Raw genomic sequence first — 27,250 nt, 5'->3', positions numbered from 1 at the left:
AAAAAAACAGGATTTGAAACTTTAACACATGATGAATCAGAATAAAAAATAACTTCTTAGTCACATATGTACAAACCTATTCACTAAGACAAACTAGCAATTATAAATGGTTTAAGTCTTCCCTCCCTCCTCAGTTCAGAGGGCAATTGTCACACAGGGCTGGCAAAGTGAACAACAGCCAATGCGGGAAGAAGCACAAAGAGAGAGAGAGAAGCAATCCAACCCCTTCTTAGTCTCCCAGGACCGAGGGCAGTGATGGGAGGGAGACAAAGGCTGGCCCTCTCTGAGCCTTGGGAGGCACCAGAGCAGGAGGCCCTGCTGTTCGTGCCTGTTCTGCTCCTCCAAATTTGTTCTCCATCAGCCATTCAGTAGTTCTGTCCCTGCTGCTAATGCTGGATGCCACCTTGATGGCACAGTCCCTTTGCCATGTCAACATTATAGGGATCCCACAGTGCCAGTACAGCAGTGAGGATCTCCGTGGATAAAGACTGGTAGGGCTCGGCAGTGCACTTCCTCAGTCTAAAGGGAAGTCGCAGGAATTCCGACGTGACGCACGGGCAGTCCGGTAAACAGACAGGAAGTCTTTGTAGCGCGGGGCACACCCTAACCAAGCTTCCCCAAAGTGTTCTGACCCCGTGAAAAGAAACTCTCCATCCCCAGGCTTCACATGGCACTGCAGGAGTGTGTTGATGTGTCCATGCCAAGATGTGACTGACCCAGATGACCCAGAGGTAGCCACTTGCTGCTTGAACACTCCACTGCGCTGCCAGTACACCCTCAAGGCTGACACCTCCACAAGGGATGCCTGATGTTCAGGGTGGTGGGACACATTCTTGATGTATCCTCGGACAACTGAAAAAAAAAAAAAAGACCAGGACATTGGATTATAGAGATTCCCTCCAAATCTTACAAGCATCTGTCTTGTTTTGCGTTTCCCTCCTTTAGCCATTAAGCCGCTCATATACTCTCCCTTATTTTAAAATGAACATGGCAGTACTGTGAGACTATAAGGCACATAAATCAAGCTCTGATGACCTATTGCTTCTGCTCTATTGCTTTCCATGAAGCACAGGTCCCTCCCATTCTGCAGCTCCACACACAACTGTTCAGCCTCCTCTGCACAGGCAGTAAAGCTGCTGCTTTCTGGGCCTAAACCAGATCATAAAAACAGTTTTTTTTAAAAGTCCCTCTCCGCTTTAAAATGTGTTGCAGCTATTTTTACTGCAGTCAGATGTTTCACTTTCACTACACTGTACATAGTTATGTTTGTATGTGCAGAGTTTGACACTAGAAGACTGTTTTGGTAGAGGGAAGGTTTCTCTGTGTTCACCTTAAATCTCAGTTTAAGCTGTGTGCATATGAGTATGGTTTGTGACATCACAATTAGTGATCTCATTCAGGTTTAATGAGAAACGAAGCCCCTTTTGGTGCAACTTCAAGCTTCACACTTGATAAGGAAACACTCTAATCCAGGAACTTCTATGCATGCTGGTTGCACAGAGCGGGAAGACTGTATTTAAAAGTCTCCTCTTGTCCTATCCAGTTTGGCTCACACTGCATTGCTTTGTAAAAATAAAATAAAAATCATGATCATAGTTGGAATTAAATAGAAATGTGTGAATGTGTTTATATGTTTTATTGGGTTAGTAGAGTGAGATAATGAGTACTCACCAAAGTCACTGTTGCAGATGGCCATAAGAAGTTCTGTGTCATTACAGGGCTGACATGAAGCTGTTAGGGAAGGAAATCAGGAGAGAAGATGAGAAAGTGCTTTACGGCCAACCCCAATATGAGATTTAAAAAAAAAAAAAAAAAAAACTTAAAGGATAGGTTCACAATTTTTCAAGACTGTCTTAAAACAACCGCCAGGTGCATTGACATGTTTTTCTTGCCATGATCATTCCCCTAGTTCACACTGCTCATTAAGAGATCCATTATATGTACTTTCTATGTAGATGATTGGGGACACAATCCACAGCAATCCTGTGCAAAAATGTATTTAAAAGTTTAGTTGAGGCTAAGCTTCAGATGACAAAATTAATTAAATTATGTTGACATCTTTTAAAGTTAGTCTTTTTAGTGCCACATTCCCTCTTTTGCCCAAACTATGCATGATCCAAAGCACCATGATAGCTAAACAGCTAAACCTCAATCCTACCACTCCACTGACCTAAAAGCCAACACACACATACCATCTCCATTCATCTCCCTCGCATCACAGAGTGAAGAAACTGGGGGTTAAATGAAGGAATGCTGCATATGTGTTTGTGTTCCTTTAAGTGCTAATACGATGCCTGCAGATCAAAAACCCTGACTCGTCTTGACCCCATGTTTGACTCCTATTGTATCTACCTAATTGAATGACCCTGTGCCAATGCAGGAGATTGCAGGAGTCAACCACTCGGCCAGACTGGCAATACGTAAAAGATAAATCAGCAGCTGTCTATTTTAGACAGAGAATGACATCACCGCGTTGAGACAGGCCCGCACACATGGATAAATGCTAATAAACATTCATGCACAATGATGAGGCATTTCTGGAATCTGCAAAGTATTTGCAGTCTCAATTCAGGCCCCTTTGGACCATTGCCCTTCAGCCGCCCTGTGGGTCTGCTCTGTCCCTCTGCTTTGTCCCTCGATGGAAACCAGACAGCCAGACAAAACACAAGACTGACCGGCAGCTGAATGTCCCACTCACCATGATTAGGGTCTGTATCTAAAAACCACTCTTTTTTTAAAAACTAGGAATTAGAACTGATCAGTTAATGTCCCTCACAGGCCACAAATCATCCTTCATCAAGTCCTTTGAAATAGTCAACAGTTGAAATGACTTTGAAATGGTTACACTTTCTGATCATCACTTTTTAGATTGTACAATGTATTTACTAGCAATTGATATATAATTTACTAATGCTTTAAAAGCCTAAGTTATTAATGAGAACAAATACTGGGTGGTCAGGTCATGGACATTTCTAAAATGTATTCTTTCTATTTGGTAATAAGGCAGCTATAAATGTATTTGATCCAATAATAAATGTTTAATAAGTTCTTAATAACTACATTTTGGTCCAGATCCTCTGCCTTGAAGGTAAGTCATCTGCAGCAATTAGTCAATTAATCCGTCAGTTGATCATTAATTGTTATGACTTTTTCAAAGAAAAAAAAATATTGAAATGTTCTTGTTCCAGTTTCTTAAATGTGAATATTTTTTATTATCATAAACTGAATTGGTTGTGGACTGTTGATTGGGACAAAACAAGGCATTTGAGATAAAACATTGGGAAACGATGATCTACATTTGAACACAATTTTTGACACTTTATAGACCAAATGACAAAATTATTAATTGAGAAAATGAGCGACAGTTTAATAGATGAATCAATTAAGAAAATAATGTTAGCTGCAGCCCTAATGTCGCCATAAGATCCGATCAAAGACATTTCGAAGAGATTTCTCATACGCTAGCAACCTAAACGTTGGTCTTATGCCTTATAACTGATCCATAAAGAATAGGTAAATTACTTTTTACGCATTAATAAAACCATTAGTTACAGTTAAGTTTTCTAAATGAAGTCTTGTCGGGAAGTGTTACCAAAGAAGTATTGGTTAGAGAGGGTGTACTCACTCTGCATCCCGCTGTGGCTCAGGTTGAGTGCAGCGCTCCTGTTGCCCAGCAGTTCATATCTGAAGCCCATTGCGCGTCGGCTCCAGGCTCCATCTCTCTGCGGGCTGGCCTGGAGATAGATAGCGGGCCTCTGAGGCCCATCTGCCCGGAAACAGAACACCTGCTCAGGACGCCCGCCATCTGTCACCAGCAGCTCCAGCTTCCCAGTCCGTTCAATGAACACGCTGGCTCCGCGGAAAGACGGAGACAGTTTGATGCAGACGATGGTGCGCCGGGCAGAAGACAGGTTAGGCTCCAGGACCACCCTAACAGCCTGGCTTGGGTAAACCCACCTCACCCAGCCCTCTGTACAGCGAAGCCGCACCTGGAGTACAATCCTGGAGTCCACACCAGCTGCAAAACCGCTGGATCGAGCGGGAAGCATCAAGTGATTCATTCAGTGAGGCGGACGAGGTTTCCAAAATTGAAATGACCAATATCTAACTATCAAATGTTAATAAATCATTTAGTAATACTTCATCAGTCATGAATAAGACATTTTATTTTTCCTTTGGCTGGTGTCTATCATTTCTATTGGTAATGATGCAATTATAGCCTATAATGATGTTAATAAATGCATGGATTTATTCCTAATAAGCTGCAGTCTTTAATAGAGGCTTTAAAATCCATCGAATCTGCTTCAAGTATTGACACTATTAATACGTGATTTATGTCTGCAGTGGTCCTGACCAGAGCTTTCACAACATTGCAGGTTATTGCGGTTAACTGATCTAAAAAGCATTAATAACCTGTTGACACAGGCATTAGTTGCAACTTATAAACCCATCATAAATGGCCTTTCAAATCTACCCTAAATGGTAGCCTATTGTAATATCTTCACAAATGAGAAAAGTCCCTCACCTTCCACTCCAGTTGCACAGATCAGCTGCACAATGCCGTAGCTGCAGAGCTAGAATATACATCAAAACAATCACATTTGGCAACATCTCACCCGCAGAAAGATAAAAATCTAAAATGAAGTTGACGGCAGTGCATGGCTATAGAGAGTTTCTTTGTTTGAGAGTTATACAGAGACTACAAAAAGCTCTCTGCTGCACCGCAATGATGTGACACTCAGCTTCAGGGGAGAAAAGATATGAGGCGCTCTCTCTCTCTTTCTCTCTCTCTCTCTCTCTCTCTCTCTCTCTCTCTCTCTCTCTCTCTCTCTCTCTCTCTCTCTCTCTCTCTAATTAGGACAGATCCAGTTGTTGGGGACTGCTGGCCTCTGCAGGTCTTTGCTCTCTAAAGAGACAATTTCAAAGACCGTTTCAAAGCCTTCAGCCAACAGTGCACAATAATTCATTCACTTCTAAGGCTCTCAGTGGTTTCTTATGTTACTTTGTCACAATCCTCAGTTGGGCTACTTGGCATTAATAGCCTACATATGAACCCTCTTACATTGTTTTGTTTTTTTTTACTTGAAAAGTGCACACTTGAAAATAACTTCATCTAAAAGCAAACAGATTGTGATTCATTTTAGCAGCCTTTGTGCCATAAGAGCAATTAACCTCATTTACAACAAGATTATTTCAAAAGTAGGCCAACCGACAAAGAAGAAAAGCAACAAAGGAGAGAAATTATAAGTGTCTATGATTCTGTGCTTGTAGCTTCATCTAGTGGCAGGATAATGCAACTCACAATCCCCTCACATCTGGAGGGCAAACTGTGGTCTGTCAGAGGCTTTTCTGGCCTGAAAAAAACGGCAGCAGTAGGCTATAAATCAACAGCCTCCAATACTGTGGATGAATTAAAAAAAACTGGAATGCGTTACCAGCTTTCAGCAATGATTAATCCACCGATGATGAGCTCCAGTTTAACCTGCAGGGGTTCCTGTGCAAAAATAATTTGGCATTGGTTCAAGGTCTTGCCGGTGGCGACATCTTGTGGAGGTAAATTAGTGGACCATAACCACGCAGGCCACTGTGAGGGCTGATGGCTGCTGCTCTCAAGGTTTGCTTTTAGCTTATAGGCCATGAGGCAGCAGCAGATCAAAGGAGTTGAGATTTTTGATGGGTATGTCGCTGAGTAAATTACACTCATATGAAGAATTTTGGCCAGATGTTGTCTCAGCTGCAATAAAAGCCTTTTCCTATTCCATAGGGGCGTCAAGACACGTAAATCCTGAATGGGGGAAGATATCCTGAATCTCATCACATGCCAAAAACTTAAATGTACAAAACTTATAAAGATAAAAGCAGATGGGACAATAAATCAAAGTACTATTTGATACATTTTAGGCATGAAACAGAAACAATGTTGGCTCTGCGTGTATGTTTGTTTTCTAGAAATGTCTGCTTCATCTTCATTTTCCATTAAACTATAGAACCAAAAATGCGTTCAGTACCCTGCACACTATTTAAACATTGCAGTGGTCTTCTTACATTTGTTGCTGGGACAGAAACCAACCGCAGCGCCTTCACAGGAGTACAAGACGCTCAGATAGACAAAGCAAAGTCAAATGAATGGAGGCTTTGTGTCTGAAGGGAGCGGCCTCTTATTGGCACAGTGCGCTCTGAATCTTTTAGGCCTAATGGAGCTGGGTGATGTCAGAAAACACGGTCATTGGCGGAAATAAAAAAGCAGGTTACGCACATGATCACAAACGTGCGTTAACCCTCCTCGGTACGGGGTCACGGTTTCTCTTGTTCATTCTTGGTCTCTATTCCCTTTCAATAGCACTAAAATGTTTAAGTGGTTCCTATAAACAATCTATTCAACTCAGTAAGAGCTCCGTTGCATCGATAAATTCAAATTATCAAAATTATCAATCTGTGCTGCGGCCATAGGCTCGGCGTCAAGTTTAAGGCCTGACTCCAGACTCTGGGATGATGATGATGATGATGATGATGATGATGATACAAGAATAGTATATTTATATGTTTCTATTAGCACCACATATGCAGCTTTCAGGAGGCTATACTTGAAAATGATTCATGTTAAAATAAACATAAAGGTAGATAAATTGTAAGACTTCCTCAGCTTGAGATCAGGCCTTCAAGTCTTCCGGTGAGTTTCCCAGAAAACGTTTAACTTTTTATGCTGATTATTTGATTATTATATTGATTCTTTTTTTTAATTACAACAGGAAAAAAAAGAAAGCATGGATTTTTTTGTGTGCTTCCAATGTATGTGTTCCGCAAGTCGCTTTTGGAATATTTAACGTACAATTTTGGGCCGTGACCCCTGCACAGTACTGCAACAGTAAGGCCTTTATTTATGCACTTTACAAAAATACTACATTTTGCTGTCTAGTCAAGTATTTTTAGATTAGGGCTTACCCTGAAAGCTTACTTTTTCAATATGTTGATTCTTTCTGAAATCAAAGATCCCACAAGCTCACTAAGTGCAGATTATTATTTCGATTATTTGGCATAGTCCTGCTGCCTAATCACATTCTAACAGCTACCCTAAATGAATGAAAATGTATTTATTACAACCTCTCACTCGGTGGAGTTTAGGTTGACAAAAATGACACAGGATATGAAGAACGGAGTAATGGTAGGACTGGAAATGATGTTCAATATCCACATTCACTTTTCCAAGATTAGTCAGTCTGTACATACTCAACTATTGTATTAGTGGCCTTGTCTTATTAGATGTTTTAAAGTGGCTGTGATACAAGCAAAAAGCGCAACAAAAACACAAACTTACAATGTCACTTTCAATTTTAATTTTCTCAGCAGCGTATTAAATATTTGAATGTACATATTTGAACGTTACATAGAAAAAATATAGTATTACAGTGGGCTTGTTGGTTAGTAGCTTGTTAAAGAATTATTTCGGCATATATTCGCCTCCTCTGACCTACATCAAACGCACATACTCATCTTGTATCTCTGAAAAAGCCTTTGTCCGTGCTGTTCTCTCTGATGGTGACTGTCAAGAAGTTCATGGTGACATCTGTCACGGTCACAGAGTCCAGGTTGGAGAAACTGGGGGTCCAAGACGAGGCCGGTCGTGTGGATAAATCCTGGATGGACTCGTTCTGTCTGGATTTTGCAGTCGGCTCCTCCAGGGACAGACAGCAGTCCTTCACCTGATGGCTCCGGTGTTTTGCAGAGTGCTTGCCCGGCTGAGGAACAGACATCCCGGCCAAACAAGTAGTCCTGTGACCCCCCTGATCACCTTTGCGCACATCTGGACGGAACGCGCAGGTGTATGACAGGCCTGCGCTACCCAAATGTCTCTGCTCGCTGCTGGATTTAGTCGTGATCGTGGTCTTCTCCTGAAACCTCTTAGTCAGCTGGATGAGGCTCGGATCTGACGTCTCTCCTCGATGATACAAGCGTCGGGACATTTTGGACAGACCGTGTGACACTGGCTCCTCCAGTAACCCGCTCCGTTTGGTGTCAGGTTCTGCTGAGCCGCACGCATCTTCTTCATCGTAAGGCAAATGCAGCTTCGGTTTGCGCCCTCTCTTTTTGGGGAAACTGGTGGGTTCTTGGACTGTGAGAGACTCTGGTGGAGCAGGTCTTGGCCTCCGCTCTGGCTCTGGTAGTCGGATGTGGACACTTTCTCCTCTGTTGACCGTACTCGGTGGGAAGATTGTGGGAACCACGGCGCGTAAACCCTCCCGGGCCCTCGGCGTTATGACGGGCTCCGGGATGGGATAGGAAACCTGGATCCCCCTGGGAGGATCTCTTCTAAATTCATACGTCTTTGCTTTGGCTTTGGCCTGAGGACAGAGCAAATAAGGTTTACATGAGGAGGTTTCCCAGAGAGGAAATTTTAAAGTCTCCTGAGGAAATTTAAAGGTTTAAAAGAGGCAGCTGAAGGTCAAGGCCTCATCCCAAAAGCAGCTTTGTTTTTTAGTTTATTTGTTTGTTTGTTTGTTTGTTTGTTTGTTTGTTAAGGAATGTGCTGCTATGAACAGAAAAATAAGTTCGATACATAATTCATATAATATGTAATGGATGCTTAAAATGTACCATAACTTTACCTCATGAAGGTCAAACAATGAGATATTTTCTTTAGTCATTACACTAATCTGTGAGTGAGTCTACATCACAGTTAAACAGTTTCGGAATCAATCAAGCCTGTAGTTGCCTTATCGTTGAAATCATTCATAATTTGTACCATTTATGACACATCTCAGAGAAACGAGAAGATGAAATGATCCTGAAAACCCGAGTAATGTGCAATCAAAAGATTCACCAACCTTCAGGAGAAATGTCTCCGGCTTGGGTCCCCTCTTTTTCGGCCCAAACAACTCCCGCTCGCGTTCCCTGATAGACAAAAATGATGATAAGAATCATCATTAAAACATAGGAACAAATGCGGTATTATTAAGTCTATAATTAAATCGGAAAATATTTTTTTCCAAGTGAGGGCCACACTTTCAATAGGGTGAGAGCCGTCCAATTTTCTGGGCAGTTTTTATTCTAAAAAAAAGTCCAATCAAAATGAAAAATTGAGTAAGAATGAAACAGATAAACTGCTTGCGATAAGAAGAAACTAGTTTATTTGAATTGAAAGCTGAACAGTTATCTCGCCCCATTGAAAGTTCTTGTCACTTCCTTTGCAAAAAGTCAGATTTCAAGAGTCAAATCTAGACGAAATGTATTTTTGTTCGGACATTTTTTGGAAATGCAGAATGCGCGGTGCCATCTCATTTCTGCAGAGAGGCCTACTGCTGCGCTGTCAAAACCTCACCTCTCCTCGAAGGCAGCGAAGAGACGTGCATCCAGAATGTTTTCCTCCGGCTCCCAAGTGCTGTACCTAATATGTCACGACAACGAAGAGGATAGGTGTTTGGCACCACACAGATAGCGGCTCATACGCCAACACACTCTCTTTCACACATACACACACACGCGTTAAAACACTTTTGTCAAAGCACTCTCGCTGTGTGCGCTGCAAATACAGACGACGTAGCGGACAGTGACGCATGGTGAACCCAGCCATTGCTAAAGCTATAGTGTGGACTTCTGTACATCCCCAAGCGGGCTGATTCTCACACATATACAACCCTTGGCTGTTAAGCACACGCAATCTGACAAACAGTACACTGCACAACAGTACGCAGAGCAGATGATATGGATAAAAAAACATCCACAAGCTGAAATAGGGCAGACTCTGAGGTGGTGCAGTTGTGCAAGCGGCCAGGATGGAGCGCTGTCCTTCACAGCCTCGGATATAATACTCACTTCTGAGACCAGCCCTTCCATTTCACTTGATATTCCCAACGACCCTGCAAAACAGATCCGTAATAGATTCAGGTTATCAGAGGATGGCCTGTCTGCGCTGCACAATCAAACGGTTGCGTAATAGGTGTGGGGACACAGCCTGTGGGTAAAAAAACGCAGCAAATACCCGTCTGATTCTTCGTTTAATGATGGACTCGGCTGCGAAGACGCTCTCACCAACAGCCGAGAGCTCCATGATCCACCATGCACCTCGTTTATTTCTGTCGCTATTATTATTTTTGGCTTCCCCGTGTCCTCTCCGGGTTGTTTAATTCCGCACATCCCATAATACGCAATCTGGAGAGGACGTCATCACGTCTTTTTTTCTGTTGCCAGGCACCGCAGACGGTAGGACGGATAGCGGTGAAGCACATTGGCTCAGTTGTTGCTACGTGCTCCGGGTTTCTGAGTGAAGGGGAGGAGTCCCGCTACTCTGGCTGCTGTACAGGAATGTCTGGCACAGTGGAACAAGCAGAGTCAGAGGCTCCTAGACCCTGAGACCTAGACTAGGACCCCCTGAAGTCCCTTAGGGGGGGGGGGGTCCATGAAGCTCCAACCAAAATTAAGAATATTTTAATTTCACTAGAATTGAATTGATTAAATAGTAGCCTAACCCAAAGACAGAAGAGGATGGCTTGTTGAATAAAATTTTTCAGCCTCACCCACAGCCCTTTTAAACTGCATTTTTACACATGTAAAAATGTGTTTATAGCCTACATGTATGTAAAAATATTAATAATTAATCATTAATAATAATTTAATATCTTAACAACCAGAAGCTCCTGTATAAATAATACATAAAACAGGACCATAGTCGGTATATATGTCCTTATTAAGCATGTTTAAGACACTGGCCCAAGACACTGTGATCAGTCCATAGTTTCGTGATTGATTATTTAAAAGTATTTCTCAAAAATAGATAATCTGTGTCAACCCTTTTTCATTTGCAGTTTCACCAGTTTCAGGATCAAATTTATTATTATTTAAAGAAAAGGGCCCCTGGGCTACTATGCAATACAAATTGAACTTTTGCGCATTGTAGCTAAATTCAGATTTTACGCATGATATATCTGCCGTACTACAGCCACAGATGTGTACGGAAAGACAGAATACCTTAAGAAAAATACAAACAAGTCATAATTATTATTATTATATTATTTGGTCGATTTTTAACGCAGATTCCAGAAAATCTACATTGCAATGACGTATATCTCCTACCGAAGAAGTCAGTTTATTAAGGCTTATGTGATTAATGAAAAATAATTCTTCGACTCCAATTATATGACATAAATATCACTCAAAAAAAGATGCAGAATTTTCTGGAGGGTTCAATTGCATTGGGAGTTTATCAAGTTGTAGATGAGTTCTATATTTTGGGAAAGCCAAAAAGCAAATGTAAGAAATTGAAACTTCACTTTGCATATTGGACTAAACCCAGCAGAGTATAATCTGTTTGGCAATATTGTTGAAGCTTTTTGAAATTAAATTTAAAGCTAAATCTAAACCAAAATATGTATTTTTTGAATGTATATATAAATCATGTTTGGTGTATCTGTAGACGAGACAGACCATTTGATTGAACCTTTTTAATTCAATCTTCATTCCCTCTTGTATAAATATGAAAATGAAGGCCTGTTGTTGAGATTTAGAAAATAAGCTTTCAGTTATTCCTTTTTCTTGTCATTTTATTTTATTTTTTAAATGATTATTATTATTTTTGTTTGTTTGTTCCTGGTTATTTTGTATCTTTAAACAAATAACGAAATAGCATACTAAAATATAATTGAATACAATGGTTGCATTTTCATATTATTATTATTATTATTATTCATCCTCAGCCTTCGCTGGAATATATTTGAAAAAGGATGGGATATCATTCAAATGTAATTGATAACACAAAATGAATAATGAGTGCGGAGCATGCCATTCTCTGCAGGCCTCAAATGCAATTTTACATTTAACAGCTTAATCCTAGTCTTTTACCTGCAAACAATCCCAGGCCATCCACTTCAACCTCTCTAATAAACTGAATAGATGGCACTTTGAATGTTATTTAATCTATTTAAAATGGTCTAACCATACCAGACCATATGCACTCTACTGGACATACATTTCTTTTCATTTATACATTTATATATAGATTTTTCTTGATTTCTATTCTGCTCTTTATTCTTTGTTTTTCCCAGTTTGTGTATTTAAAAGGAGCACATACAGAGATGCAACCTGCGCAGCCCTAAGTAACCCAAGAGTTTATTCACTCAGTAATATGGCAGGTTTAACGTCCCTACATCAATTATCTTTCACCAAAACCTTTTTGTTTATGCACTGATTAATTGTTTGTGGGCCAGTAATTTCCATAGACCGACAACAAATTATTTGGACACTGTGGCAATTTTAAAAGAGGTTGCAGTCTTTATATGCACGTAAGAAGTAAGAAGAAGTCAAATGTGAGATTGCAACAGGAACCCTCGCTGTTATTAACACGAGTCTTTATTGTTTTTTTTTTAAAGATAATGCCTAAAAGATAGTTTTCTCTTCATGTGTTTCTTTATCTTTTTTCTATAAAACTGTGAAACCTGGACCGACTCACCTTAAATAACATCAAGGCAATCAACCAATGGTCTCGTTTTGAACTGATTTTAATTATTTGCAGGGTGATTAGACCAGGTGGGATCTTGTTGCAGATGTGTAAGATGAAATCGCACCACAAGGGCGTTTTGTCGGTCATTGCTCTCGATCATGTTAAAGATAATAGATTATACATTAGCTGCTATCTGTCACTTTCAATTCCCCCCGCTGTGTAACAGACAAAGACGGGCGCGCCGCGGACAAAAGATGCGTTGTGGCTGCCGTCGAAATATGGACCACCATTTTGATAGTCATAGTAGACCGACATTTCCTGTCGGTACTATAATGGCTATGGTTTCTGCTTAGACTGAAAGGCGGCTGGTGCGTGTTGAAGGGAAGCAGCCTCACACGGACTGCACGCTGCTGCGGTTCTCCATATTTGGCTGCGAGTCGTTGAAAAGTGAGTCTGCAGGCTCGAGTGCGGAGCCGCAATGGCGACAGCCGTACATGAATAAACAGAGCTGGCTCTGTAGGAACATTATTGGCTCTCTGGTTTCTGGGCAACTGCTGCACACAGCTCACTCTTCACTGTACTTCTTACCGGGCGACATTTTCTGCTCGAGGTGGCTAAGACTGAAAACCACAAGCGAGAAACTGTGAAGCCGTTTGCGTCTGACCTGCAGCTTTGCCATATTTCAGCGCGTGTTTCGATTTAGAAAGCATCCTTTAGCCTACAGACCAATGCACCCCACCACAGCACCAGCTCTCTCATGTTTCATGCTGCAATAACTATTTGGGGTTTTTAGGTTAGACTACATCTATTTGTGTTCAACAGTACTTTATTGGTCAGAAACACATCTCCAAGACAAAGAAATGAAAGGTCCACGGAGGATATTTCCAGTGCTGTTTGGAAAGAAAACAAGATGATAAAAAAATAGCACATTAAATTATGCAAGTGTCTTCAATATTTATAAATCCTAAATGTTGCATTCCTATTAATAATTGATTCTCTGAGGTGGCTCAGGCCTCCGCCGGGTCACACAGCTGGGCTTTGAATTTGCCAAATGATCTTGCGTGTTGACATGATCCTGTGAGGCTGCACACCAAACCAAGACCGAGCAGGCTGGCTGGTATGATGATAAAGGGGGAATGTGAAACATCACACTTGGTCTATAAATATGTTCCCCCGCTCAACGATGTTTCAGTTTCCTACTAATGCATGACTGGCTCACATAGCTGGGTTCAAAGCCATGAAAGGCCTATAGCCTACATAAGAAGAGAGATCCAGAGAGAGAGGGGGAGAGAGGACTCACATGGAGTTCTCTGTTCATGTCATATCGACTGATATCAACGGAGTTTTGCAACTGAGAAAATGTGCATTCATTACTGTGTTTGACTGCGATTTAGACAAATCCCTGAAGGGCCTGCTTGGATTTAAAGATTGGTTGTCTTATTTTTGTGCCCTAATGTCGGATGTCGGTATAACTTCAACAACCTAAACAGACTGACACTTAAAATACAACCTTTATTCGTCAACTAATGTAATAATTCCGATTGTATAATAGTCACTGTAGGTGATCGTCGAATTACATTTAACATTTTAAAGTTATTAAACTTTTTTACGTAAGTGGATTTTTCTTATCCCACACAAGACCCCGTAGAGGAGAGAAAGTGTCTGTTTATATATGTGAACATTTCGATAAAGGTCGAGAATGAGTCAAATATAAAGTTGAGAAAAGTGTTGCCCAAATTGCTAATTCATGATATCTATACTGAGTACTGATCTGTAAAAGTAATGTCACTTTTTTTAGTAGTTGCACTTCTGGAGCCTATGGTGTTCCACCCATTAGAATTCATGGAAATCATTTTAATTATGTCTATGAGAAAAAAATCTAAATGACAACAAAATAAAGATCACAAGAGAGCTTAAAGAGAAGATGTATTCAGTTACAAACAGGAGAAAATGCCTGGAAACTATTTGAACCAGAATGTATATGAGGAGGGCCTTATTTATTTAAATAATGTATTGACCCCAAACTAGGCCTTGCAACAGCACTTCTGACCTATTTTTTTAGACACATTTGCTTTCTTTGTGGCTTCTCTGCTGATTTCTTCTCTTATGTCTCAAGCATGCTGTGTTTCCCAGTCAACATTCTTTGATAAGCAGCTCCCATGCCTAAACTTAAGAAGATAGCACGCACACTCTTTCAAGGGGCCTTTCTCTCAGTCAGTCCATCAGCCCGAGATGCCAGTCGCAACTGCATAACAATCTCTGCCTTCTGTTTTCAGATCAGCTATCCTTCTTAACACAAAAAGGTCATGATTTCAATCTCAGTAATAAACCTGAGCTATGTGTAGCTGCAGCTTTGTAGGTCTTATCTACATTTTATTGCATGATAATAATGTAGGGATGAATTGCTGTGTCATAGTGACACAGGTCTTGTCAAAGACAAACATCCCTGTCTATAAACTTACCCTTGTGTTGGAAATGTCACCTATCTGGTGCCCCTCCCTGCTACATAGTATTGAACAGCACACATATTTACTAGGCATGTGTTGGCCAAATACCTACCCTCCATAAAGCCTTTATTCTTGATAGAATCCAAGATTTACATAATAGCCATCTTTGCCCTTCTCCAGTTATTTTGTTTGTTTACATTCCTGCCTAGGGTTGAGCTGCAATAGAAAAATAATGCAAGGGTAAAGTTTTGATAATACAAGTGACTGGTGGAGTTACGCAAGACAGAGGGCCCTTTGTGCCGGATCGTTTGTGATTATGCAACGTGATCTGTTTTTCTATTCATGGTTCACAACCAAGTTACTGTTTCTGGTGTGTTAAATGTTCCATTCTTTGTCTCAGTAAGCAAAGATGCTTCAGATTAACACGAACAATGACACATAAAACTCAAACATACTGAGCCACCGGGGAACTATGAAAAGATTACTTATAAAATAAATAAATAATAACAGTATATCAACACACAATACGGCTGGTTTGAGCCCAACAAATATTAACACAAGCATTATTAGAAAGTCATTTCTCTTTCTTTATTGTTAAACATACCATCCAGTAAGCCGTGCCAACAGCAGTAAGTCAACCAACTCCTGGTAGAACACACTTTATGACAATCATTGTGACTTTGAACCAAGTGCAAGGAAGAATCAACAAATTAAAGCAAAACGACAAAAGGAAGCAAACAGACTCAAAAATATCTTTCATTAAAAAGGACTACCTGTTCACTGGAATTACTTGCAGCTTCTGATGCAGAGAGCATCTTGTAATGGTTTTGAACAGCAAATGAAAAGTCAATAAATATGCACTCTTCACTTTCATGACCATAGCATTTTAGCATTGTTACTGGTTTTGCATTAAATGTGCATGGAAGGCAATTTAGACTCACATGAAGGTTACATCCAACAACTTCGACATTTGAATATTCAGCAGCATAAACTAAAGAGCCTGCACTCATTGGATTGCATTTAACAGTATACAAAGCCAGCCTTCTCATTCAATCTGTACAACATACTTGTTAGTAACCCTGGTAGCTTTTTCCACAACAAATAGCATTCACATGTGTTCTTCAAATTATATAATAATGAGCTTAATTTTGCAAAATGAGATGAATATTGCTAATCTATCACATTAGGAGACTCCTAACAAGACCAGCGTACATCTTAAAGTAACTCTAGCGATATGTGTGATCCACAATAAAGTAACGAATCACAACCTAATAATGGAAAGAATCAATAAGTCCTCTTAACGGGAAGCCACATGTTTGATAAATGACATCATTTTCTTAAAGGTAACTGACCTTTGTAAATATACATGCCACATTTTATTACGTTCAAAATAATAATAGATTGGGTCGTAACGGCATACCTGCAGACAGCTTTCTTATGAGACAAAAACCTGACAAAAAGAAAAGGCCGGACCATGGCTTAAAAGTTGTTGACACAGCCGAGTGTGTCCCACAGTTGTTACTGTGTTTATACTTGCTCAGACACACCCGCTTTTTTAATTTGCATGTCATGGCTAATAATCTCTTTTAAATAGCCACAAACAAAACACTAAACAAAATATGCCAAATCAGACTGAGGGTACCAATGAACTAAGACTTAAAGAGAGCAGCAGTTTCTCCACTAATAACGAAGTTACATGACATGAATCAACATATGAAAATGTAATTAAGTGCTTTCAATTTGATCTTTGATCACCATAGACTCATCAAGTTCCTCTCTACCTTATATTAGGACCAAAATAAGTGATATTATTAATATAAAATATGTATAAACCTTCATACATCTCAGGTTATAAGTTTGGTACAGGTATGAAACAACAGCAAATCCCATTAAGCTCCATATGACAAATAAAAGTTTTTTGTTGTTTTCTTTAAAGTGGAATACATCCACCTGAATGCATTCGCTCAAATCTTCGAGGGCACTTGCTTGGCTACAACGTCACAGAGGAGTTACAGTATAAAACATTATAAGAAACATACTGAATTTGAATGATAAATTATAAATTTCCATATATACAAAATTCAGATGTTTTTACATATGAACATATTGACAGGGTCATTGAATCACAAAGTCCATTTTACAAATGTTTTTTTTTTTTTTTGTTTGTTTTAGAAAGAAACATATTCCTTGAAGGTGACAGTGAGACTGTTTGTTGTGATGTCAGTGATGATGATATTTCCCATAAAAGGGGAGATTTTATTAACAGGTATTTGTTGAGGCTTCTCTGTGGATTTCTGTGTGTCCTCAGTCACAGTAGGTATGTCTTTGACAGCAGGCTCAGGCTCTGGCTCTGGCTCTGGCTCTGGCTCTGGCTCTGGCTCAGGCTCAGGCACTGGCTCAGGCACTGGCTCTGGCTGTACTTCCAGATCTACCTGCTTCTTAGTCTTTGGGCAGCTGAGATCCATTGGCTCCTCTTGGCTGCCAGAGTCCATAACATCATATGTAGGTGTACTGCTGTGGCGAGGGCCACTACAGTGGAGGTCCATAGGTTTGTCCTGGGGTGGAGTGACCACAGTACTGGGCACACTTAGGCTTCTGGAAGTCAAGAAGGTTTTGGAAACACTCCGGTCCTCCACAGGATCTGAGAGTTTTCGCTTGCGGTCACCGGGAAAGGAAGGAATTCTGATGTGGTCGATAGACGTAGGGGTTGGGATATTAGTGTCAACAGCCCATGATGTTGGGGGTGAGATAGCAGTCAACTGTAGGGGCAGATCTTCTGGTAGATCAGCCTGACCCCGAGCCACTTCAGTGTTATATTCCTCTGCTGTGCTTGGCGAAGGTTTGGAGAAATGTCTGTCCTTTGGGGAACACTTAATGGGATGTTCTGCAGCAGGTGGGGAGCTCCCATTACAGATTTCTTTAGTGATACCGTTGTCCAGGTGCAACTGCTCCACCATTTTGGTTCTGTGTGCTGGATTGTTTACTGTTGATTTGGTGTTTTGGGGTTTTTCTTCACTTGACGATTCCCCATGTTTACCCTTTGCTCCATGAACCTTGTTACTGTCCATGTACTTGCTCATGACAATAACGATACGCCCATTCTTGTTTTTATTCTTGATTATCTTCATTTTGCTGCTAATAGCACTAGGGAAAGTTGCATCTTTAGGATTAGGTTTGACAGCATTTTCACTCTCAGCCTCTTTAAAAGTTGGTTTCCTCACTTCTACCGCCAGCTCTTTCACTTTGCTCAAGCAGCCCGTGTCTTTGTCACGAACCCATTTCTGCTGCAGTGCCAGCGGTAAGTTCCAGCCAGGGTTGGCTGGTTTACTTGCTGGTTCCTGAACTTTGACCACCTCTTTAAACCTAGAAACCTGTGCGTAGTACATATTAGGGTCAGGCTCATAGTGGTGGTGCTTCTTGCTGTTGAGCTGGTAGATGAACTTCTTCTTGCCGTTGGTTTGCGGATCGGAAGGGACCTCCTGGCTGCTGGGCTGGTACTGATGGTGCTTTTTGCTGTTCAGCTGGTACTGTTGTGGCCGGGAGCGCTGGACCTGGACGGGATCTGACTTGAGGCTACCCTCTGCTTCCTGAGGTGTGTCCTCAAAACCTGCTGGAATACTTGATCTTCGGGCAAATGAGGGCACCTTAAATTAGAGATAAAACACCAGATTACCATTTCAGTCAATTTCATCAAAACCTTACTGTCAACTCAAGAATATAATCAGTTAGCCACATAAAGCCAATTTGGCAAAAAGGATTGGAATTCTGTAATCTCTTCAAGTAATCCATTGATATAAATAAAAATGAGGTCAAATTAGGGAAGCGCTTTACTGGGTTACCCCGGCAATTCAGACATAACTACGTAATACGGGACGCTTAAGTGTTTCAGAAAATGAAATAAACTATCCAATCAGGACTCTGCTTATGACTTCCTTCCCACCATCTTGTCCCCTCCCCCTTCCTGTACAGGTAGACCCCACTGGCTATCAGAGGGGCACTGCCGCGGAACTCTCAAGATGCTTTGGCTGTGACCTTAGGTCAGAGGAGTGCCACCAGACATGTCACGCTTTATCCCTGATTGCTGGCCACGTGTGACTCTGGCAGAATGGTATGCCTCTTAAGGAGTGACACTGCATAGCAATCAGGTCTGAGCCTCTCAAAATATATAATCACATTTGGCTCAGAATAAAGTCCTGTACAACCCTGAGCTAAGATAGTCAAAGCATGACAGAGTGATACTTTCAGCCATCTATTTCTGTCTTGGGAACACATTCACAAACATGGAATTAAAAGAAAACATTCTCCTGATTTTAAAGCAGAAAGTACATATCCTAAAAATATTGAGCTCGCTTTAAAAAAAAAAAAACAGACACTGTGTTTTGCATAAAAAAGCTATTTAGCATAAGGAAATAATGAACATGCGGACAAAATGAGTGCACTCAAGCAATGCTTACGTAAACTCAGGCAACAAACCCAGTTTCATGAGTGGACAGCAGACCAGCTCTAGAACCCTCTCCTCTAGTTGCCTCCCCCCCCCCACCCCATCTCTTTTTCTCAAAGAAACCTATAAATAACATCCACCATAATGACAGGAGCTCTAAAACACCTGACAGGAACCTTCCCCCTCTTGGCCTCTCACAGAACACTTCAGAGAAACTGACAGAAAGGCTTAGAAACAGAGGCTGTTAGGTTGGTGATAATTCATTCATGATCAAGATGATGGGGACTATTACCTGGAGTAAAAGATGTTTTGGTTTGGGCCCCCGTTTACGATATCCCATCAGCTGCTCCTGCCTCTCTCTGTGAAAACAAGATAATTACATTTTCTTGCACCTTCTATACACAACATTTCTTTTCAGAAAATGTTCCACCTTACTGCATTTAAAATTTAATCATATGGCATAGAACATTACAGATTTGACATTTGGAGTACTCATTCATTTTCTTCTACCTATTCAAGGTCAAAAGTGGAATTTTGATTTGAAGGACTAATGAATGCCCACACGTGACCTGCTGCAAAGCATTATGGTCCTTATTTGCATAGCTCTCCATGGTAATTGTCCCATTCCATATTCTCATTATCCTGGAGAAATTCAATTAAGGCTTCTGCAGGGAGAATCTCTTCTTGTCTTTCAAACATCCTCCCTCCTGCAGCACACCACTCCTCGCCTGCGCTTTCACTAATGTTCAAACTCTAATTAGGGTCATGAGGTAGGGATGGAATGGGATAAATACAACATTGTGGAGTACTTCTCGGATACACAGGGCCGTTGAAAGCATGCACACATGCCTAGTGCAAATACATTGTGAAAATGCAGAGGAATAAATGTCAGACTAACAAACATCTCTTGTAACTGGTTGTTTTTGGCGGTGAAAGTCAACGGGAGGAAGAGAAAAAAAGGTGTTACTGTAGTTGTACTGACTAAATCAAGCACTGCCTGTGAAATATTGCTCCCTGATATAAACCTTGACTCATCACTGGCTCATAAATAACCAGCGGTGGGTGAAGGCCGGCCTCATGCAGGCTTCACCAGGCGTGTGTAAACCCTACACTATTGTTGGCCTTTTGCTACCGATGTTCAAACTATCGGGGCTGCCAGAAAATTGCCACAATAAACAGTCTACAGTTTAATGCTATAATGTGTGCGATTTCAAACAGCGTCCAAACGGGGTGACCCCTATTCACAGAAGATTTGGCAATTACAGCCTCCCTTGTCGGGTCCCCTCCCCCATCCTCTGGGAGCAGAGAGGAATCCACACACACAGCGCAGAGGCAGCCCTCCATGACCATCAGCACTGAGCCAGACACACACAGGCGGGCAGGCAGGCTGCAGGGGAATCTGAGAGCGGTACACTGGAAATGCTGGAGAGTACTGCGTGTCAATTAGCCTTTTCAGAAATGCGAATTCCTTTCCCTAGCCATCATGTCTTTACCCAGTCCCATGAGTGGCCTATTGGCCTATGGAGGGAGTATATCTCACAGGCCTCATGGGTCCAACAGCCCATAGACATACATGATATTGGTGTGCATATGCTCATTGCACTGTAGGGATAAAATGACAGCAGCATTTGTATTCATTAACATCTCAACCTCTGACTGACATGTATGTGTTTGTGATTATTTCACAGGCCGCTAATGGTATGACTCCTGACCTAAGATTAGAGGCAGGCTGTCATTGAATGTATTCAGTGTACAATGTTCTGTTTTCGCAATAACAAAAGGCTGTACTCATGTGCAATATGTGAAGAGTTTTGTCTTGAAAAAAAAACACAAAATCAGCCTTCAAAAGCACAGCAGCTCATCCTGTCAGCAGATCCCACACTGGTACCATTGAAGTGATGGGAATCCTATCAGGCAGCAGCTTGGATTCCTCACATTTAACCACAACAAACCATTGAGTTAGTGTCCTGCAGGCCAAATGATAACAGTGAGGCTTTCCAATGCAGCTGAATTAGCACCTGTCCTGCTAAAACCCTTCAGCTGAACAAATTAAACCGGTGACGATATGGATGCGAACAAATTAATGTCCACATGGAGAGCATTGCTGTTAAATTGTTAATGGTCCATTATGTACCCATGGGCAAAACACACTGATATGTCTGTTTTCTTTGTGAAATTGGGTCATCCTGTGCGTTGAGCCCTCTGATTCCTGGCGTAAAATGTAATAAGATAATAATTTGTACCATTTCACATCACATCCATGCATACTTCCGAGTATCTGATATTTCCATTAACATGATTTAGGAATTCTCACTACCAGATCCCCAGCCCCTTTCCCCAAGAGACAGTCCTGTGGTGGGGAGGAGGAGGAGGAGAGGGGGGGGGAATCAGTGATAGAGTTACTGGAGCGCCCCTCCTCCCATGCCCATATAAGGTCATGGCTGAACTGGAGGCTGCGCGGCCTCGTCCGAAGTCCACATCTCTCACCTGTGTTGAAATGCGACGAGGAGCCGAGGGTCAAGGATGTTTTCCTCTGGTTCCCATGTGTTGTATCTGCAGAGAGGAGCAAAACAACTGTCAGCGAAAGAGCAGTCACGTGCAAAACTTCCTTTTTCTAACTGACACACAGGCCTCAGCCCCTGTGACACACACACTTTAACACACATTCCCACATGTTCACTAATACTATGCAGTCAGTGTAGAATGGACAGGTAAGACAGACCTTCAATTGCATGTTAAAGAATTGAGAACGTGTGACTGTCTTTGCTGCAAGATGATTTAACATGCAAGACCTACGAATAACAAATGAGCTACCAGTCACATTCCCGCTGCAGCAAATCAACCATGAGGACCAACTGCACAGCAAAAATGTCAAACAAGAAAGTGTCTGTATGTGCTCTCCAAACGCTCCTCCAGCACCAACATACAGTCGGCCATTTTAGCACCACTGTCTCGTAAATTCGCTGGCAGAGCAGAAATAATTAAAACGGGATTACATGGCTGTGCCTACCCCCTTCCCTCGCATAAATTAGTGAAGGCATCCGCGGATACACTGAAACACATACCGACCGCGCTCTCCAAGCTCTCTCTCTCTCTCACTCACACACACACACACACACACACAACCACACATAAACACACTGTGCGCGCACACCCTTGATGATTGGCATGGTTAAGTAACGACACTTGATTTGTGCTGTAAAATGTAGCAGTCTGTCACTGCAGTGGTAAAACGTCCTAGATACTTTAAAAAAAAAAGAAGAAGAAAAAAAAAAAGAAGGTTGCCTGAATTCTTACTTGGGAGACCAGCCTCGCCACTTGACCAGGTACTCTATCTTGCCCTGTGATGTTAGAGAAGGAGAAAATGTTGGCGAGGTTGTTATTAAACGCAATATTTCAACGTCCGAAGCCCATTTGCACATATGCTTCCTCTGTTACCTTGCGGATGCGCTTCTTCTCGATGCCCTCCACCGCAAAGACGTGCTCTCCGGCGGCAGGGAGCTCCATTCTCGCCTGAATCCGATCGCGGGGGACGGGAGTAGGTGAAATGTTGGCTACGCACCGTCGATGTGCCTTGCGCTCGATGCGTGCTGTGCGCGCTTGGTAGTTTTCCAGTTGTATCCAAATCCAACTGTATTCCCTCCACCTCTCTCTCTCTCTCTCTCTCTCTCTCTCTCTCTCTCTCTCTCTCTCTCTCTCTCTCTCTCTCTCTCTCTCTCTCTCTCTCTCTCTCTCTCTCACGCTCTCTCTCTCTCTCACGCTCTCCCTCCTTTGCACACTCCACAGTCCTGGCAATGAGCATAGAGATATTCACAGTAGTGCAGCTCTTTTCGTGCTCCAGCTCGGTGCATGACGTCAGGAGGGGAGAGGGAGGTGGAGACCTTGCACAGAGGTTGGGGTTTATCCCGTGCGTACTGGGCTGCAGGAGGGATATGTGGAAATTCAAATAAATCACAACGTTACTGTCACAGCACACACGCATTCGATCAGCTTGTGCAGTTGTATTTTTTTCCTATGCCATGGCTGGGGGGAACCCCTCCTCCAACATTTGATGAAGTATTCTCACGAGGAAAAAAAAACATTTTGAGTGGTTTAGGTTCATGTGTGGATGTAATTCATAGACAATGTGTTTGCAATAGCAGACTGATCGTTTAGGAAATGATTAATGGTGTGATATTATAACAGACTAAGAGAGGACTTCAGTATGAGTTTCATTTAAGTGTTTGGGGAGGACATGAGGGTCTGTCTCAGCCCTCTGCAGATACATGAGGATAGTAATAGGGTGAAGATAGCAGCAAGGTCACAGACGGAGCAAAAGAGAGTATGGTTGCATACCAGAATTTCAAACTTTCACTCATATTTATGCTTTAGATATTATTGTAAGTGGACACAGAATTAAAGCAGTCTGTTATATGTGCATCTAGCATTTTGAATGCTGCAAAACTGCAGCTGGATGAACCAAAATGCCAATTTTTGTAGCGCTCTCTCTTTAAATGTTGTCTCCTCAGCAGTGGAAAACACTTTTATCAGTAGATTTGTGTTAGAATACACTAAGAAAGACAGCTTCTGCGTCTTGCAAGTGACAGCATTGTGTCACCAGAGCTTCTGTTTATCACTTTAACTCAGCCTGACGCTCTGATGAAAGAGAAGTTCCCCTTTTATTTCCGATCCCCTTAAAGCAGCACAGTTCTAGATATGCAGACGGAGGCTTACAGTTCGATCTGCTAACAGCGCCGAGAAAATATAGGTCACACATACTCTGATCGTCAAACCAGTACTATGTCCTCTGGGCTCAACTGCCTTTAATTTGACACACAGCAGAGGGTTGCTGGGCAGCCTCCAGCCTACCTGTGGCAACTTTTCTAATCGTAAACTCATTCACTGCCAAAGTGCTCAGCTTGTTTCCAACAAATCATCATTACAGCTTGTTATTAGTTGTAATATATATATATATATATATCTATCTTCATCATGACAATTTAAATCCAACGGCATAAACCACATCACTAGCGAGCTTGTACTTGTGCTGCAAATGTCATCCGCATTAACTCACCTAATTTATGGGGGCTTAATTAGAAACACGAGAGACGCCCGTGCGTAAAATACTTGTTTCGGTGAGTAAAACTGTGATCGGCACACATAATTGTCACCAAAACGCAGCATTTAGTGTGTTTATGTTGCACTGGAAACGTAAAAACGAATTTAACAAGCTTAACCCGATGGGGGTTTTTGCTCCAAAAATAATTCAGCACCGCAAGGGTTAAAATGGAGCCTAGAAGCAGAGCGGCAGCGGCCAGCCTATTACATACAGGCACGATATAGCTCTGCCCTGCCATATAAGGTAATTGACAGAAAGCGCCGAAATATCACATTTTATACTTATTAATTCCCGAGTTTGATACCTGAAATGGGCGCAGAAGAGTGTTAAGACTGTGTCGGTTGCAAACATGCTCGATTAAAGCATCGTATTTTCGCCCAATCTCTATTTTTTCCTATGCCCTTCAGCCGCGGCCAGGGAGCGCATACGCCCTGCTTCCCTAGCAACAGCATGAAAGAAGAGAGAGACAGGCACACACATACACACACACACACACAGGCACACAGAAATTCTAAGTTTCTGACAAATAAACGAGCTCCAGATAAAATGGCCCCAAGGAGCTGTCGTTTCCTCAAACACTATTTTGTCTATTAAATGTCCTTTCCCAATCGAAATGCGCAAATCAAAAGCATGGAGGATTCACGGCGTTATAAGACAAAAATCTGGAGTTGGAGATATTCTCTGTGATCTCTGTTTACTCACCAGGAACCCAAAATACAAATTATGTGTCATTTTTGTGTTTGCACTGATGGGAATGACGCCTGAAGTCTGCGTCAAGACAGAGATCATCATTTAGAAAAACCCTCTGACTCAGCTTGTCGGCATGGTCTCATCAGAGCTCAATATAATAATCACCTGAATATATTTCTAATACTTCCAAAGCCAGACGATTTCATCTCAGTTGGCTTCAATCCTCCGACAATACTCAAAGTGGAACTGCGTCACCAACACAGAGAAAGACGGGTTTCATTTTTAATTAATTTCCAGAGCTCAGTTTGCTCAGCAAGTATGAACGTTTAAGGAATTGGAAAACATTCCTTCCCGTTTACAAATATATAGCCTATTTGTGTTTTTCCTAAATTACTTAGCTGTCTATGATATTCAAAGTTGCCCCAAAGCATCTTGATAATTGTTGACCATCTAGATAAGTTATCATATTCAGACCAAAAGCCGGCAATCTTTTCAATCACACAGGTATGTTTTTACCATCATCTGATTTGTACATGCAAATATTTACATCGTAGTGTTGATGCTTCCCGGTCTGAGTGCCCTCTCAGGAATGCGCCCAGGTGAGCTTATGTCACCCTCTCACTTATTCACCTGTGACATTTAAGATGCTGATAGGCGGCGCAGACTGGAAATCATCAGCTTTTGCTGAGAGGTTTCGATTGCCGACACCTAAAGGAAAACTCTTTAGGATTAGTCGAATTTTTATTTTATTTTATTAAATGCATGAAAGATGGCACATGTATTTAACAGGGCGCTTGATTAAAATCAGACAGTGTCGATCAGATAATTTGGTTAGAAAAGAACCGTTTCATCCTTCAGTCTTCAACACAACTACGTTTAACAGAACAGAGAGTCTTTTAATATTTCCTAATTTTTTCTCCTCTTCTATGCGACGTGAAAACGACTCTAAATGAACCAACAGCAATCTCAGATATGTATGAGTGTTGTTTTTGTGTAAGCTTTAAAGGCGTCTTATACTTTCAGGGGTTCTTTTTTTTTTTTTTTTTTTGGATAAACGTTTCATGATTGCTTTTGCTGAAACCTTTTTATTTTGTCCTTGCTGCAACCCGTCAAGGTTAAATGAAGTGTTATCTAAAACGCGAGGATACACCCAGGGTCAGCCAGTCTGTTTTTTATCTCCTGTTTGAAGGGAGGGAAGAGTTTCAAACATCCTATGGCGTCATTTTATTTCAACAATAAGGCTGTTGTTGCTTGGTGTCCGTGCTTTATGGTCACATAATGGTAAGAGAGAAATATTTATGAGACATGTAAACAAAAGCAGGAAATATAGTTACGGTAACTCAACAAGTTTGAGTTCAAAGCAGGTTGTCTGCTATACTTGGAGAGCCATTTTTTACAGAGGTGAACAGTCAAGGAGAGGAAAGGGAATGATTTTGTGTGCATGTAAGAATGTTTGTTGAGTATATTTATGTGTGTGTAAATGTGTGTGTGTGTGTGTGTGTGTGTGTGTGTGTGTGTGTGTGTGTGTGTGTGTGTGTGTGTGTGTGTGTGTGTGTGTGTGTGTGTGTTTGTGTGTGTGTGTGTGTGTGTGTGTGTAGGTGTGTAGGAGGGCCAGGGTCAGGTTAAGTCATGATCTCTGGTCCCGATCTCAGCAGGAAGCACAGAACGCTCAGCCTTATGACCTTTTTCCAGCACCAGTTTCTCTCTTCTTTCTCTCTCTTTCCGTCTTTCTCTCATTTTTCTCTCTCACACACTCTTACTGCATGCACACAGCTGGCTCACTTAGGCAATCCACAAAATGGTGGCTCAGGGCAAGCCAAGAGGCCTCCCCTTCCTTGGCACTCGCCACCCACGGTGCCAGGAGTGCCAACTGAGGGAATGGAGAGATGAGGGGAAAGGAGGAGGGTGGGGAAGCTGGGAACAGTGTGATTGATGCATAGAGAAAGGAAAAGAAAGAGGTGTGGTAGAGAGACGAAGAGAGGAAGGATGACAGGGACAAAAAAAGGAGACAGAAGAGAGGAAAGCAAGGTAAGGAAAAAGGCCTCTGCATTGGCCAGCCAAGCATCCGATTCATTCCTCCAGAGCGACGTGGAAGAAAAGAGTTGATTGGGACAGAATGCAAGGAGAGGAGGAGAAGGAGGGGG

The 27,250-nt window shown here is 41.7% G+C and overlaps 3 protein-coding genes across 3 annotated transcripts; all 3 read right to left on the bottom strand.

Annotated features, from left to right (window-relative positions):
- Positions 1-514: 514 nt before the first annotated feature.
- LOC133999919 (meteorin-like protein) lies at positions 515-4,611 on the bottom strand. The gene is made up of 4 exons (XM_062439269.1): positions 4,526-4,611; positions 3,626-4,029; positions 1,672-1,731; positions 515-852 (listed from the first exon to the last, which is right to left on the bottom strand). Exons 1-4 carry the CDS (start codon positions 4,609-4,611, stop codon positions 515-517), a joined length of 888 nt encoding a protein of 295 aa, XP_062295253.1.
- A 2,713-nt stretch (positions 4,612-7,324) lies between these two features.
- cbx8a (chromobox homolog 8a (Pc class homolog, Drosophila)) lies at positions 7,325-10,223 on the bottom strand. The gene is made up of 5 exons (XM_062438519.1): positions 9,977-10,223; positions 9,811-9,854; positions 9,317-9,382; positions 8,823-8,889; positions 7,325-8,339 (listed from the first exon to the last, which is right to left on the bottom strand). Exons 1-5 carry the CDS (start codon positions 10,043-10,045, stop codon positions 7,488-7,490), a joined length of 1,098 nt encoding a protein of 365 aa, XP_062294503.1. The 5' UTR covers positions 10,046-10,223; the 3' UTR covers positions 7,325-7,487.
- Positions 10,224-15,450: 5,227 nt separating this feature from the next.
- On the bottom strand, positions 15,451-23,053 carry cbx4 (chromobox homolog 4 (Pc class homolog, Drosophila)). Its single transcript, XM_062439264.1, has 5 exons — positions 22,757-23,053; positions 22,616-22,659; positions 21,806-21,871; positions 19,611-19,677; positions 15,451-18,521 (listed from the first exon to the last, which is right to left on the bottom strand). The coding sequence occupies exons 1-5, from the start codon at positions 22,823-22,825 to the stop codon at positions 17,046-17,048; spliced, it is 1,722 nt and encodes a 573-aa protein (XP_062295248.1). The 5' UTR covers positions 22,826-23,053; the 3' UTR covers positions 15,451-17,045.
- Between the last annotated feature and the right edge of the window lie 4,197 nt (positions 23,054-27,250).

This window comes from Scomber scombrus, chromosome 18 (genome assembly GCF_963691925.1).
Source record: "Scomber scombrus chromosome 18, fScoSco1.1, whole genome shotgun sequence".
Classification (NCBI taxonomy): domain Eukaryota; kingdom Metazoa; phylum Chordata; class Actinopteri; order Scombriformes; family Scombridae; genus Scomber; species Scomber scombrus.
The sequence above is the reverse complement of the archived record's forward strand: the minus strand, read 5'-3'. Positions and strand labels throughout refer to the sequence as shown.